The following is a 16,996-nucleotide window of genomic DNA, read 5'->3' on the forward strand; positions in this document are numbered from 1 at the left end:
AATATGGAAAATATTAAAAAATCAGTCAAAAAAGCCTATAATCTCATCATCCAGAGATAGTCACTATTTAAATATTTATGTAATTTTCCCCAAAATTATTTTCCTATGCATGCATGTAATTTTCTTTCAAAGATGAGATACAATTTTGTTTAATGATTTTTAATTTGATATTCTACCATACTTACCATTTTAAGAATATCATCAAATAAAAACAAACATTCATCTTCAAAATAGTTTTGATTTTTGAAAATAGATGTCAACTAGAAATAAAGTTCATTAATAAGATGGTCTATATGAAGTTTGGGTAATATTTGTCAATTCATAACAAGGCACTATGGTAAAGTAATATGATTGATATTCATAAACTTCATTATTTAGTTGTAAAATGATTTAAGAGTTTTGCAATATTAGAACATGTGTACCCCTCTAAAAGAAAGTCAACCCCCAATAACAAAACATATAGCCTTGCCTCTTACCTCTTCTATAAAGTTACCTCCTCTATGGCTCTTTTATGACTAGCTGCATGCTTCAAAGTGTCCTTAGATTTATCTACGTATATTTTTATCTCGTTGGCAAAATGAGGCTCACCTCTGAGCCTCCCTGAAATGAGCTCTACTTGTTAGAAGTTATCCTTGTCTTTTATCTAATAAGCACATTTAAATAAAAGTTTCTTTTTTCACTGTTCAGAAGATTTTTGGTTTTGTCATTGTTTTTCACTGGTGCATTTCAAGCTCTTCTGGGGGTAATCAAAATCACTGCCATTAAGTTACTTAGGGTTTTACTGAAGAAAAGATTTCTCTGTTACAGGCATATAATCAGTTGTTTTGCTACAAAGTTATTAAATCTCTGTATAAGAAATGTCATGTAAATTCTTAAATATTTCTACTATTTTGATATGATGCAATAGTATGGCCCTATGAAGATAAACTGCCTTTGACTTTGTAAGAGTTTTTTTAAACCTATCTAACCACAATACTGAACATATTCTAAACTATGAGAGTTAAAGAAAATAAAATGGTTTCTTTTAAAATGTAAACTGAATGATGTAAATCCTCTGCTTTATAATCATCTCTTGGCTTCCCATTACATTTAAAATGAAATGCAAGTTCCTTGATTTGGCCCACAAGGTTTATAAGGTTTGACTCTTGATCCCTGCAGATGCCCTGCTTCCTCTCAGATGTCCTGACTTCCTTCCCAGCACATACCACTTTCTTCCATAGGGCCACTGTCCGTATCTGTCTCACTTCCTTAAACACTGGCTATCCACAGGCTTGCCCATGGCTCAAAGAGTTTTCCTTAGGCCCACTTGCCAGACACCTAAGGTGTACCTAGTCCTCACCTTCCATGGTTATTTTGTTTCTTCTTAACACTTAAGGAGTATTTGAAATGATCACATTCAGTTATTTCTTTGGTGTCTGTTCCTCTATTAAAATATAAGAACTATTAGAATAAAGGTTTTCCTTTCCTTGTCTAGTTCGTAACTGTTTTCCCCAAGTCTAGCAAAGAGGCCTGCACATAGGACGCTTCTAAGTATATGTTGAATGAATAAACAAACATATTTGGAGCTGTTTGTTCAAAATATAAGGTGGTTGTTCTTACTAGGAAATTTTTTTTCTTACACCAAAATAAAATATTTTAAATAAAATATTAATAAGCAAAATCATTTTATACACAGTAGTTAAAGAAGTTCAGTGGAGAGTACTTGACTAATATGAATCATTACCACATAATTTATCTACCTTGAAAGAATGCATTTTTGTGGGATAGTTTGATTTTTTTTTCCTTAGAAAGTAAAACCATGGTATTAATGGAATACCTATAAAATATGTAGGAATGTAATAAATTAAAATCTAGAATTAAATCAGTTGTTGAATAACCATATACAATATGCAGAAAAAAAAGATTAGTATCAAAATCCAGATCCAGAAAAAATTGGGGTGAAGATAGAAAAATATTCCAAATATGTGAAGATGAAAATATCTTTGTGTCCAGTCAGTTTAGTTTAAAAATAGGTAAGTGCCACAAAATGGGTATCATAGAATGCTGTTCTGATTATTCATCAGGGATTTGATGGCCACAACTGGAATGACCCTATGGTTAATATTTCATCTTGATTTTGAATTTTCATCTTATTTTTTTACTTCTTACTAGCTTTCTTCTTCTCCAAAAATCCCACATTAAAGATGGCAGAGGGGATTATGTATTAATTTTCAGAGAAGCAGCTTATTAAATAGCCATTTTAAGTAACATCCAAATCCTTGTGCAAACAAGGATCATGGGTTGAGCTTTTAATGAGTACGAATGCTGTCAAAATAGGATTTCAAGTATTCTAAAGTTGAATTCTAAAAGATTTTTGTGTCCAGTAACTAAAGATCCATTTATTTTGAAGTTAAAACATAATTGTGAATACAAAGTAGGTAAGATTCTATCTGTACCTTTCAACCCTTGCTTCCTATGAATTAAAAGTAGTCTATTCAGCTAGATGAGAATGACCTTCAGATAGATTACCAATCAAGAAAAACAGAGAGAGGACCCAAATAAATAAAATCAGAATGAAAGAGGATAAATAACAACTAACACAAGAGAAATACAAAGGTAAGGAAATGTTAAGAACAACTGTATGCCAAGAAATTGGACAATATGAACAAAATGGATAAATTCTTAGAAACGTACAGTCTTCCAAACTGAACCAGGAAGAATCAGAAAACCTGAATAGACAGATTGCAACTAATGAAACAAGCAGTAATCAAAAAACTCTCAACAAATAAAAGTCCTATAACAGATGGCTTCAACAGGTGATTTTTACCAAACATTCAAAAAAGAACTAACACCTATCCTTCTCAAACTACTCCAGAAAATTCAAGAGGAAGGAAGACTCCCAAGCTCATTTTATGAGGTCAGCATTATTCTAATTCCAAAACCAGATAAAGACACTACAAAAAAAGAAAATTATAGGATAATATCCCAAATGAACATAGATACTAAAATTCTCAAGAAAATGTTAGCAAGCCAAATCAAGCAATACATTTAAAAGATCATATTCTATGATCAAGTGCAATTTATCCCAGAGATGCAAGGTTGGTACAATATCTGCAAATCAATAAATATGATATACTACATACAAAATGAAGGATAAAAATCACATGATCATATCAATAGATGCAGAAAAAGCATTTGATAAAATCTAGCACCCATTTATGATAAAAATTTTCAGCAAAGTGGGAATAGAGGGACTACACCTCAACATAATAAAAGCCATATTTGATAAAACCACAGCCAACATTACAGTCAATGGGCAAAAATTATAAGCGTTTCTCTTAAGATTGGGAACAAGACAAGGATGTTCCCTTTCACCACTCTTACTCAACTGGAAGTTCTAGCCACTGCAATCAGACAAAAAGAAGAAGAAATAAAAGGTATCCAAAATGCAAAGGAAGAAGTAAAACTGCCATTATTTTAAATGACATGATCCTGTATATAGAAAACCCTAAAGATTCCACCAAAAAATACTACTAGAACTGATAAATGAATTCAGTAAAGTATCAGGATATAAAGTAAATATCCAGAAATCAGTTGCATTTTTATACACTGATAATGAACTATCAGAAAGGGAAACTAAGAAAATCCCGTTTACAATTGCATCAAAAGAAAATAAAATACCTAGAAATAAATTTATTTAAAGATAGAATAGATCTGTACTCAGAAAATTATAGGACATTGAAGAAAGAAAGTGAAGAAGATAGAAATAAGTGGAAGCATATATCATGTTCATGGAGAGGAAAAATTAACATTATTAAAATATCCATACTACATATATAGATTTAATGCAATTCTTATCAACATAACAATGGTGTATTTCACAGAACTAGAACAAATATTCCAAAAATTTATATAGAACCACAAAAGACCCTAAATAGCCACAGCAATCTTGGGAAAAAAGAACAAAGTTGGAGATATCAGGCTATCTGATATCAAGCTATACTGCAAGGCTACAGTAATCAACACAGTATGGTGCTGGCATAAAAACAGACATAGATCAACAAAACAGAATTGAAAGCCTAGAAATAAATCCATGCTTTTATAATCAATTAATATTCAACAATGGAAGCAAGAACATATAGTGGAGTAAAGATAGTGTATTCAATAAATGGTGTTGGGAAAATTGGATAGATATGTGTAAAATAATGAAACTAGACCACCTTAGTATATTATACACAAGAATAAACCCAAAATGGATTAAAGACTTTCATGTTGACTATAAACCATAAAAATCATAGAAGAAAACATAGGCAGAAAATCTCGGATGTTTCTTGTAGCAATATTTTTTCTGATACATCTCCTCAGGAAGGGAAACAAAGAAAAAAAAGTGGGACTACTAAAAAGTTTTGCACAGCAAAGGAAACTATCAACAAATGAAAACACAACCCACTGAGTGGGAGAACGTATTTTCCAATGATACATCTGATAAAGGGTGAATATCCAAACTTTATAATGAACTTTCAAATTCCAAGAAAAAAATTCAATTTAAAAATGGACAAAGGACCTGAATAAACACTTTCCCAAAGAGGACAGATGGCCAGTAGACATATGAAAATATGCTCAACATCACTAATCATCTGAGAAATATAAATTAAAACCACAATGAGATATCACCTCACACCAGTCAGAATGGCTATCATCAATAAATCAACAAAAAACGAGTGCTGGAGAGGATGCAGAGAAAGGGGAACCCCTGTTCACTGTTGGTGGGAATGCAGATTGTTGCAGCCACTGTGGAAGACACTATGCAGTTACCTCAAAAAATTAAAAATGGTACTGCCTTATGACCCAGCGATTCCACTTCTGGAAATATATCTGAAGAAACCTGAAACACTAATTTGAAAGACTACATGCACCCCTATGTCCATTGCAGTGTTCTTTACAATAGCCAAGATCCGGAAGCAGCCCAAAGGTCCATCAGAGATGAGTGTACAAAAGAGCTGGGGTACGTTTATACAATGGAATACTGGTTGGTCATAAAAAAGAAGAAAATCTAACCTATTGTGACAGCATGGATGGACCTGGAGAATATTATGTTAAGTGAAATAAGCCAGTCAGAGAAGGACAAATAACAAATCATTTCACTTATGTGTGGAACCTTATCAACAAGATAAACAAACAAAGTAGAAACAGACTCATAGATACAGAAAACAGACTGACAGTGGTGAGAGGGGGATGGTGTTGAAATGCTGTGTGATAAAGGTGAAGAAATTAAGGAAAAAAAGACCTCAGAAACATAGACAACAGTATGGTGATTACCAGAGGAAAAGAGAGATAAGAGGAAGTAGAAAGGGTAAAGGGGGTATAAATGATGACTGAAGGAGACTTGACTTGGGGTGGTAAACACACAATACTATATATAGATGATATATTATAGAATTGTACACCTGAAATTTATATAATTTTATTAACCAATGTCACCCCAATAAATTCAATAAAAATTAATATACATGTACATATATAAATAAAAAAGAACACTTAGACCATCCTTCCTATCTAAATAAGTTCATACAAGTTTCTACACTCAAATACATTTTTGTCTCTTTTAAATTTTATTTTTGGATTACAGTTTGTGTTCAACATTTTTTTATTAGTTTCAAGTGTACAATACAGCAGATACACATTCATATAAGTTACAAAGTGTTTCCTCCAATAATTCAAGTGCCCACTTGACACCATAGATAGCTATTACAGTATTAACTACATTCCCTGTATTTTACCTTACATTCTCATGCCTATTTTGTAACTACAACTTGTACTTCTTAATCCCATCACCTTTTTTTGACTCTGTCCCGCAACATCCCTCCCATCTACCCTCCATCAGTTTGTTCTCTGTATCCTATAAGTCTGTTTCTATTTTGTTTGATTGTTTTTGTTCTTTAGATTCCACATATAAATGATATTACACAGTATTTGTCTTTCTCTGCCTGGCTTATTTCACTTGACATGATGCCCTCTAGGTCAGCGATTTTCAACTGGTATGCTACAAGAGGCATACTGGTGTGCCTCAAGAATTTTTAAAACATGCAATACCTGACTATATAGTCAGGGACACTGACGTCTTTTTCCTTAGCTCATCAAATAAAAAAAAAAAAAGAGACACATTTATGCTTAATGATTATCTAAAAAATGACAACAGCCAACACAATAGTCATCTGGTATGAATGCCCTGTCTTGAATAAATATATTAGGTCATATAAAAGAGTTGCATTTTATTGGTCACCTCGCATAAAAATGTTGCATCCAATTGGTTCTGATTAGTTAATTCTTGGTACCAGAAATCTTTACATATAAGTAGAGGCACCTGATTTTTAAAATATCTCTTTGGAGCAAAAAATTTAGGTAATGACTACTCCTACTACTACTATTATTATTATTATAAATCAATTAAAATTATACTTTTTTTACAGATTGGCAAAAAAATCTAATATATTTGGTATGCCACATAATTTTAGTAATTACCATAATTTGACATATATAATGCGCACCCCACACTTTTGGCCCAAACATTCAGGGAAAAAATCTTTCATTTTAATTTTTTTAATTCAATTTTTTAAATTTATACTTAGAAACAAAACTGATTATCATATTCCAGGGTATTATTTTGCACATGGATACCATTATTGCTTTCTAGAGTTACATTTTTAATGCATAAGCATAAATAAAAGAATGAAAAACATTTATATAGATATGAAATTAGTATTACCCATGTATAATATGCATCCTTATTTTTCCCTCAAAATTTTGGCAAAAATGTGTGCATTATACATGGCACAATATGGTAGTTTACATGTGCCATGAAATGAAAAATGTTGAAAATCACTGTTCTGGATCCATCCATGCTTTGCAAATGGTAAGATTTCACTCTTTTTTATAGCTAAGTAATATTCCATTGTATATATACACCATAAAAACTTTTTAAGCTAATAATAGCAACATTCAGAAGGAACTATAACTCAGAAGATGTCTACAAATTGTCAATGCTTTCAATGCTCTTTTGTGTTCAAGTTACAACTTAAAATTACAGGTATACTACCCACTTCTTAAAGAGATATAAAAATCACTTACTCAGTTCATATATACAAGAAAGACAAAAATAAATGGTGATGATTACAAAGGATATACCATCTGTACATAACTACTTCATGTGTTATAGAATATGGCTTTTTCATAAAATCATGTATACCTAGGAACTGTTTTCATTTTTAACTAACAAGTGGCATTGAAAATATTACTTCCAATAGTATCACATTGAGTTGTAGTCTTTTCTCCCAAAGATATCAAAACACTGCCCCATGTGTTACCTTTCCCATCCATTCTTTCTATGGAATTGGTAGTTTAAGACCTCATCAGCACCATGTTGCCTGTTTTTAGTAATGGGAAACTGACTGATTAATAGACTCGTGAGTAGTCACAAAACAAGTTTATAGCAAAACTGAAGCATACTCTTAATCTCAAGTTTTATCTAATTAGGCAATGCAGATTTCTTTAATCTTATCCTGAGTGGTCACATGTAATATAAAAAAATATATAGTCATTAATAGATTTTCTTTTGAAGTTGTCATATATGCAGCATTTTAGCTAGATATCAGAACTACAAAACTTATATTTTGAATTCTAAATTAAATTCCATAATAAAATAAATCAGGCTTTAATAAAATATTGTATTTATTATTCATTCAAAATGCACTCTTTTCTCTCCGCCAAATTGTTGTGTTTTGCCTGACCTTCAAAGTTCTTTGTAACTCAAGGAAATCTTCACTATTTAAAAAAAAGACATCATTGTTTTATAGTATAGCAGACTCTAGAAGAGCATCTTATAGAACTTTTCTTAAATGTGAAAATTTTACATACCCCATTCTCAAGTAAAATTTGTGCATCTCAATCAGAGTGTGTTTTCCTTATAAAAGTATTCATGGAATTTCATTAGCCTCAGTTCTTTTTTCATTGCATTTTCTCCTCTTTAAATATTACACAATGTCCCAACTGAAAGGAGTTACTAATAAGATTGTTCCAGAAATGGAATCCCAGGAAGATCATAGAAATAAATCAAGTGCTACTCGTTTAGACAACTGGTGTTTACTTCAAGCAAATGCTTTTGGCAACCTGAAAACTGTCTTTCATTTTTTATTCTTCTAACAATTTGGTGATAAAAACATAGAAAATAAATATAAACTATTTCTAAATCCTAGAAAAACTTATTGGCTGGGATACAAGCTGTCCAATTCCTAATGCACACAGGGAATGCTCAATACATGTTGCTGTCTGACTGATAGTATCTATTCTAAAGGGCTTCTTCTCTTAACCTAAGCAGCTGCTTAATTTTTACTGAAAGTATTACTTTCTTTTCTCTATCCCAGCATGTTTAGATTAATATATCATTACTATTTTAAACATAATATGCATTCATTTAAAAAAAAGTTTTTCTTGAGTATCTGCAGATCATATTCCAGGATCTTGTGACTATGAAACAACTTACCATCTGGTACTCATGTGGTTAAACAATAATCTAGTAGAATTTTGGGATATAGTACTCTCAAATAATGAAAAGATCTTGCTGCAGTAGCTTTTTTTTTTCTTTCCGTAAGTGGAAAGTCCTTAAGTTTCAAAGCTGTTCCCTCACCCCACCCCCCTGCATTGTTCTTCCTAAATGTACATCCCATATATTGGTTCAAATTAAGTGTTTGAGGGAAGTTCCAGGTGTAGGGCAGTCAAACTGGGGACACTGGAGCGATAATCAAAGATTCCCACAGTATCCACCTATGGTTCCTAGATGCAGGCAGGGAGCTAGGATTGCATTAAGACTCCTGGTCTTGAGGTTTGGGACTTCGGGGGTCTCCCCATGATTACTTACGATCAACTCTCCACACAGAGAACATATATACCTGCACCTAGGTCCTGTTTTTTATCATTTTAATTAGTTACGTGAAGGCTTTTAATACTTCGTGGAACAACCATGAATCACATGGCTTTCTGCTGTTTGATAGTTGTACAATTCTTTGTCCTCTGTAAAATGATTTCAAATCTATTTGCAACCGCCAAAATTCTTATCATTCTTCATAGGAGCTTGATGCAATAAATTCTCTACATTTTTAAAGAGCAAATGTATTAAAGAAACTAGTGAATCTTTAAAACACTTGGAAAACTAAGAGAACTATTTTATTAGTTTAAACACACACAAATCCTTAAACATATAAATAAAACATTTAACTTTATAAATCTTATTTTTTAAGATGTCTTTTGACATTTTAAAGCCATCCTTACCAGAAATATAACCCACTTACTGATGATTTCTTCTAAATTATGTTTATCATTTTAATTTCATAATAAATCTTTTACATGTTCATTAAGAATACCATAACAAGTAATCAAGAACTTTATGTAATAAGAATGTAATGGGACAGGCAGGCATATGAAACTTATTTTTCCAAAAGCTGAGTGCTCAACATCATGCGTTTATCACCACTTTTAACAATTTGTTAACTCAATTCAAAATTACATTAAGCTTTGATAAGTTCATATTGGATTTAACCAGTTGATCTAACTTATTGATGAAAAACTGCTTCTGAAACATTCCATTAGCTATCTCTGCCACAATAGTAGCATAATGATACACTTTCTGCTACTATTGTTCCTTTGTTCTCCTACCCCATTAAGAAATAGGAATATTATGTGGTCTTATTTCACATCCTGGCCTCAGGCACTTGCATTTGGAAGAAATGGTTCCTACTAAGGTTAAAAGACGTATCTCTGTATATTAATTACAATTAAGGACCTGAAAAACTCTTTGTAAATTTTATTTATCAAAACATCCTTTGACAACAATAAAAATAAAGTTAAAAAAAATAAATGAAACATTCTCATACCAAAAAAAATCCTTTGGGATAAAAACTATTTCTATTCTTCAAAGATTAAAGAACTGAGTATAATGACTAACTAATTTATGTAAGTGATCATATGACCCCTGAAGTTGTAATATAAACGACATTTTGATTCCCAGCAAGACATCTTAAACTTGACCTAAAAGATGTATTAGAATGTCTATGTTCAAGGATCTCCTTCCTTATTTTATTTAAACTGTTTAAATGAATGGCCTTACCATTTTCTTTTGCCAGAAAGTAGCTAAAAGATAATGAATTCGCCAGTACTTTCATAGCTGCTCTCTGTACTGAGACTGGAAAGGGTGCTTGCTGAATTGTTCTGGTTTTCAAGGCCCAGTCCAAACCATATAACACTCTGGCTCCAACTAAGAGTTTTAAAATAAACAAAAGAAAGAACTGTAACTATTTAACGCAGTAGGTTCTACATTTATGGAGCCCATAAGTTGATTTCCTGGGGAAAATGAAAACAGTCTCAAGATTCTAAATGAACTCTTGGATGCTGGAATCACAGCAAATACAGAAAAATTAGGAATATGTTGGTAACCTCTAATTTTTTAAAATCTGACCTCACCCTGGGCAAGTAACCATCTCCTCATACCATTGTTGGAGACAATTTCTGGCTTAAAGATCTTTTTTCTGACTCAATTTGGCATACTATTCTTGGTTAATCATCCCCATTTCTCTCAACATTTCACTCTTCTGATTATAGTGGTCAACATTGACTTTCAGGAAAGAATTTTTAAGTGATTTAGTTCCTCCAGCCGTTTCCCTCTTTATCCTAGCTAAATCCCCCCAGGCCCCATTTCTATCGCCCCTGTTTCACTAAGATTTTGCTAAACATTAGACACAGCACATGACCTCCAGTGTTCCACTCGGAACACATAAGATATAAAAACATTTGGTGTGTTTACAAGCTTCTCTAAGCTTGGGATTTAAGAATCATTAGCTCTTCTACTCTTTAAATACCTATAACGCAAAATTTAAATTAAAAAAATTTAAATAAAAAAACCGCTCCCTTTTTTTTAACCTTTAGCCACGCCCACCGCCTCCCCCCCCAGCCTCCACGCGAAACTGCAGGAAACCGGAGGGGCGGGGCAGTGACGTCACGACGCCGGTGCGTCGCGGAACGGCGGCGGCAGCGGCGCTGGCGGTGGCTGCGGCAGCGGCGGCATTTGAGTCGACAGCAGCGGCGGCCGCGGGACTGCTGCTCCTCCCAGCATCCTTGGCGCGGCCATTTCAGCCCCATCTTGGCCGAGGGGAGGGAGCTGCAGCCGCCGCTTCAGCAGTTTGAATTTCAGTTTCTCCAGGGTCTGCGGACCGGGCGTACCGAGGAGGAGCCAAAGAAGCTACCGCCGCTACCATACACAACCGGAGCGCCTCCGCTTGCCGGCTAGCCAGCCGCCGCCTCTTACTCTTTCAGGAGCTGAGAGGGGAGGCCGGGAGTGCCGCCGCAGCCGCCGCCGCCGCCCGCGGGGGTGGCTCCCCCTGTAAGGGGAGGACTGAGCCGGCTTTCCCCTCCCTCCCCTGGAGCGGGTTTCCGCCAGAGACGGTCGACATGTCCCTGGGGCAGAGCTTCGGCTAGTGCCGGGGAGGGAGGGCCGCCCGCCCGCGGACCTTCAGCTAGCCCCAGCCTGCGCCTCTTGGCTGAATCAGACACCCCCGGCTCCGGACCTGCCGCTCCTCCTCTCAGCGTCTGAGAGCCCGGAGCTGACGCCGGCACCAGCCTGAGGAGCCCGAGCGGAGCAGTACCGCCCCTCACGCCGCCGCCGCCTCCTCCCCCTTCGCCCTCCCACTCCCACCCCCAGCCAAGGCCTGCTGACCGCGCGGAGCGCCGAGCTGGACTGACCACGGCGGCCCGGGGACAGGAGAAGGAAGCAGCTGGCCCGCCCCTGGGATTGCGCTCTCGCTACCACTGAGGGGATTGAATTGAGGCGCCGCGGCTGCGGGAGGCGAAAGAGGGGGAGGAGGAGCAGCCGCCGCGCTAGTGAGACGGGGGCAGAGCAGAAGAGACCGACACAGAAGGAAACGGAGAGGAGGATGTCTCACAGAGCGGCGGGCTCCCGGATCAGCCCTTGACTCTCCCAGCGGCGGGCCTCAGACCCCGGCGCAGACTCGGACTTTGTCTTTGGGGGCCCGTGCTGTGCCCTTCCTGGTTTCCAGCAAGTTCGCAGAGGAGCCGGAGTGCCTCTCTGCCCTCCAGCCTTCCTCACCATGTCCAAGATGCCGGCCAAGAAGAAGAGCTGCTTCCAGATCACCAGTGTCACCACAGCCCAGGTGGCCACTAGCATCACCGAGGACACCGAGAGCCTGGACGACCCGGACGAGTCACGCACCGAGGATGTCTCCTCTGAGATATTCGACGTGTCTCGGGCCACGGATTATGGCCCTGAGGAGGTGTGCGAGCGCAGCTCCTCCGAAGAGACTCTCAACAATGTTGGGGATGCGGAGACGCCTGGGACAGTCTCCCCAAACCTCCTCCTGGACGGGCAGCTGGCGGCCGCTGTGGCAGCCCCCGCCAACGGAGGAGGAGCCGTTTCGGCCCGGAGCGTAGCTGGGGCACTGGCCAGTACTCTGGCGGCGGCTGCCACCTCAGTCCCCTCCTCGGGGGCACCTGGAGCCCCCCCGGCCTCGGGCTCATCTTCGGGGCCAGGAACTGCAGCCCCATCGCAGCCCCCAACCACTTGTAGTTCCCGTTTTCGCGTGATCAAGCTGGACCACGGGAGCGGGGAGCCCTATAGACGCGGTCGATGGACGTGTATGGAATACTATGAGCGGGATTCCGACAGCAGCGTCCTGACCAGGTCCGGGGATTGCATTAGGCACAGCAATACTTTTGACCAGACTGCGGAGCGGGACAGCGGCCTGGGAGCCACCGGAGGGTCGGTGGTGGTGGTGGTGGCCTCCATGCAGGGGGCGCACGGGCCCGACTCGGGAACTGACAGTTCCTTGACTGCTGTGTCACAGCTACCCCCGTCGGAGAAAATGAGCTTGCCCGCTCCGGCCCAGCTGCCGCCGCCCGTAGGTGGGGCTGTGGCTCCAGGCTCGGCTCCGATGCCGCGGTTCCCGGGAGCCGCGGCCGGGCCACAGCAAGTGATGGTAGCACCGCAGTCCTGCCAGCCCCAGGGAACCAATGGACAGAATGTAATCCATGCGCAGACCGCCATGTCCCTGCCTCCGCAGCCTGGCCCGGGCGCCAGCGCTTCTGCGACGCAGCAGCCCCAGCAGTTCGCGTATTCCCAGCCTCAGAATCCGCCGGGGCATTTGCTGCCCGCCCAGCCCTCCGGCCCGAGTGAGTACCTGCAGCAGCACGTGGCCGGCCTGCAACCGCCGAGCCCCGCACAGCCCTCGGCCACCGGCGCCGCCGGAGCGAGCCCCGCCGCGGCGGCCAACCTTCCGGTGGGCACCGGCCAGAATGCCGTCTCGGGGGCTGCGCAGATCATGGGCTCCTCTTCTCTGCCCAGTGAAGCCGCGGCTCCGGGGCCGGGTCCCACGCCAGGTGGACAGGCCGCACCTTGTCAGTCGGCTGGAGTTCCCCCGACTGCTGTAGGAGGCGTGGTGCAACCGGGCCTGGTTCCTGCCGGGGTCGGGCAGCCCCAGTCCGCGCCTCCGACTCAGATGGGAGGCAGCGGTGCGCCGTCTGCCGGGCCTTGTGGCTCTCACGCCATGGTGCCCGGAGTTTCAAACGTGCCTGCCTCGGTGCCCGCTCCAAGCGTGCCTAGCGTGTCTACCACTTCTGTTACTATGCCAAATGTACCCGCGCCCCTGGTCCAGTCGCAGCAGCTGAGCAGCCTAACGCCAGTCAGCAGGAGCGGCAGCATAATCCAGCAAGGGCTGTCCTTAGCGCAAGGCACACCCAGTGCACCAACAAGTCTACCACAGTCTGACTTAAGCCAGTTTCAGACTCAGACCCAGTCTTTAGTCGGGCAAGCTGACGATACTAGAAGAAAATCAGAACCCCTACCTCAACCACCACTTTCTCTCATTGCTGAAAATAAGCCTGTTGTGAAGCCTCCTGTTGCAGATGCCCTGGCAAACCCCCTTCAGTTAACACCTATGAACAGTCTGGCCACCTCTGTATTCAGCATAGCTATTCCTGTTGATGGTGATGAAGACAGGTATGGAAATCTTATTTTAAATATTTTATAGGAATATTTGGTCAAACATTGTAGTCTGGGTTGCAGCTTTGGGAAAGTGCTTTTTTCAGTTTGAGGCCCTTTGTTTTAAATATAACAATTAGTTTTTTAATAAAGTTGATTTATCAGTTCTTGAAAAAAACGTTATAGATTGCTGATGTAAAAGTGTGTAATGAGAGAATTAGTCTTGTCACAGTTGCTCAAAAGTACTAAAGTGGATCGGGATGCAACGTTGTTCATTCGAAAAGGTGATTTTTATCTTAACCCTCGGAATTTAGAGGTGGTAGCTAGTAGGTTATGTCTCATAGGATTGTCCCTTTCTTAGATGTCAATCACACTTGAACACTTAACGGCAGACTTTCATCAGTGTGAGTTTTGAGACTGAGACAATTAGAAGTTTGCCGTTCTGGAAAATCAGAAGGCCCTCTGATACAGAAATATGCGTGTAAGGTATCTATCTCCTCCAGTGTATCAGGAAAAGCTGGAGAGATAATGTTGAAATGTCAAATCCGGCTTTGAAGATCGTATCTTCATTCAGCCTTTTAATGAAAGAGAATAGAAAGTAAGGAGGATTCCCAGTGACTTAAGATTTTTTTTTTTTAAAGCAAAAGTGTATCTAAAGATGCTCTTATCTTCCATCAGTCTTTTTACTATGGGAAAGGAAGGTATAAGATAGACTGACAGTTGTAAAAGCTGTAATTCTTGAAATTAGAGTAATGTTATAGTAAAAGGGTAAATGTCAGCAATTGACTCCCTCTATTAAAGGGAAGCTTTTTTAATGGTTTAAGTGAAAATTGGTGTATTTGCCATATCATTTCTACAGTTGATGTATGTTTATGGTTTAATGAGGATTCTAAATGGTTTTAAGGAAATGTCACATGAAAACTTGGCATGATATATCAGATTTGAAAAACTGATTTGTTACAAAGCTTTAAAATTATATTTAAAAATGACAGAAAATTTCAGGTACTTCACAGGTAGACATTTATTTGCTGGGGTTTTTGTTTTCAGGGAGGTTAATTTTAGATGTGTTAAAAGATCAAAGCTGTTTATATGGATTTCTAGAACATTGGTGTGTAGAATACAATGAGATCTCTTAAAGCTTTTTCTTATGCTTCTGGGTCCCTTCACATTCTTTTCTTAACTTTTCGTTTCTATTAGCCTTGTATTTTATATACTTCTGCTGGTTTGAAAAATGCTCACTGAAATTCATCTTCTCTGCTTTTTGTAATTCAAAGTTCATCTTTTTTTGTAGGTGACTTGCTTGTGGGGAGTCTTTCTTCCATTTGAGAATTCTTAGAGACTACCACATGTCCATAAGTGAGCTCAGCGAGCTAGTCAATTGAGAAATTTTATATGGATGGGACTACCAAGTAAAGAAACTGATTCCACAAGCCACTCAGAAAAAATCCTCATTTCCTCTCATGTTTCACTTCTAACACATAGGTGCACACCTAAAATGCAGTCTGAGTTTAATTGTTCACCTTTCGTAATAGTCAACAGGTGATGTTCCCTTTTCTAGCTGCCAGAAGCCTTTTTTTTCTGATGGGTTGGTAAATAAGCATTTGCTTACCTCTCTATCCTCTTGTACACTGCCCCCATATTTCTCAAAGAAATGATAACTAGTTTTCCAACCCACTGTCCACTCCCAATACATATGCACACCTAAATGAAGAATGTATTTTCTCTCCTCTTCACACTTCTCAGTTTACAGCATATATAATTACATTCCCCATAACTTTCATATGATATTAACATGAAGCAGACAGACCTGTTGACAAATGGAAACTCTGGGATGTATTCTTTAGGGTTTACCTCAAAAATGCACTTATGTCTCCTTTATTAAAAGAGTTGATAATGTCAGTCTCATTTCTAAACATGTGAATGTTTGAACTACTATATCAGTGTTTTTATCAATTGCAACAGTTAATCCAGTGTAGGAATTTTGATGTGTGTGTGCAGTCCTATTTTAAATGTGGCACTTCTCTCCTGCACCTAGTCTTTTAAACTCTGTTGCTTATCAGAAGTGCATTTCTAATTTTTTGTTGTCGTCTTTCATTGGTTTTAATTTAACATGCTAGTTTCCAAGATGTAATCTTACACATTTGACTATTTTGTCACTGGACCAACATACCTGGTGAAGGACTAAATCCACTAAGTAGAAATTGGTTTTTTTTTTTAAACAAATGGAAAACCTTTGTAGAAGGGCATTTTAAAGTTGAATGCTTGAAATTAACACAGTTTTTCCAGGTGTATGTTTAAATTACTGAGTTGAATACGTTTGAGGAGATAATATTAACAATAATAATTTTAATATAACTTTATTAAAATAAAATTTGCATACAGTTTTAAAATATTTTTTATTGAATTTATTGGGATAACGTTGGTTAATAAAGTTACACAGGTTGCATACAATTTTATTTACAGTCATTCAAATGTAAAATAAAACCTCTGGAGTGAGAGGTTTTGAGTAATTATGACTTAAACTTGATGAATAGGTTGAAACAAATTTCAGATCCTAAGAGAATATTTGTAAATAAGGTGTTTGCTTTTAAAAAAATGTTGAGAAAAGGAAGGAAAATGGAAGAATGACAAAAATGAGGAAATTTAGGTTGATATATTGAAAACTCTTGTGAATTTGGCTCCATTACATAATACAAGGTTCTGTATTGGCTCATTGTGAGACCATTTATTTTGAAGAATCAGAAAAGACCTTATATTAATACATCATTATATTTTCGTAGCTTTGATAGGGCTAATGGTTGTATAAACAAAGTAAGAAAATGTCTTAAAGTTTTTGTTTAATGTTGTCCATTGGCCTTATATTATTAATTATCATAAAGTTAATCTGTTATTTTAGCTTTTCTCATTAGGCATATGGTCAGTTGTTGAGATTCATCAAATTGATTTTGTCTAAACTGGAGGGTATACTGATGGTTGAAA

At 38.4% G+C, this 16,996-nt stretch overlaps 1 protein-coding gene across 3 annotated transcripts in view; it reads left to right on the top strand.

Annotated features, from left to right (window-relative positions):
• The first annotated feature begins 11,052 nt into the window (after positions 1 to 11,052).
• The window catches only part of TSC22D2 (TSC22 domain family member 2), a 47,185-nt gene continuing 41,241 nt past the window's right edge, over positions 11,053 to 16,996 (top strand). For all 3 annotated transcript variants that reach the window (XM_054585202.1, XM_054585203.1, XM_054585205.1), the window contains exon 1: positions 11,053 to 14,035. In XM_054585202.1, coding sequence (XP_054441177.1) covers positions 12,132 to 14,035 — 1,904 coding nt within the window. In that variant the 5' untranslated portion in view covers positions 11,053 to 12,131. The remainder of the gene's footprint in view (positions 14,036 to 16,996) is intronic.

The sequence above is a fragment of the Pteronotus mesoamericanus genome, unplaced genomic scaffold (genome assembly GCF_021234165.1).
Source record: "Pteronotus mesoamericanus isolate MK-2021 breed Mesoamerican mustached bat unplaced genomic scaffold, CSHL_Meso_final contig_82, whole genome shotgun sequence".
Taxonomy (NCBI): Eukaryota; Metazoa; Chordata; class Mammalia; order Chiroptera; family Mormoopidae; genus Pteronotus; species Pteronotus mesoamericanus.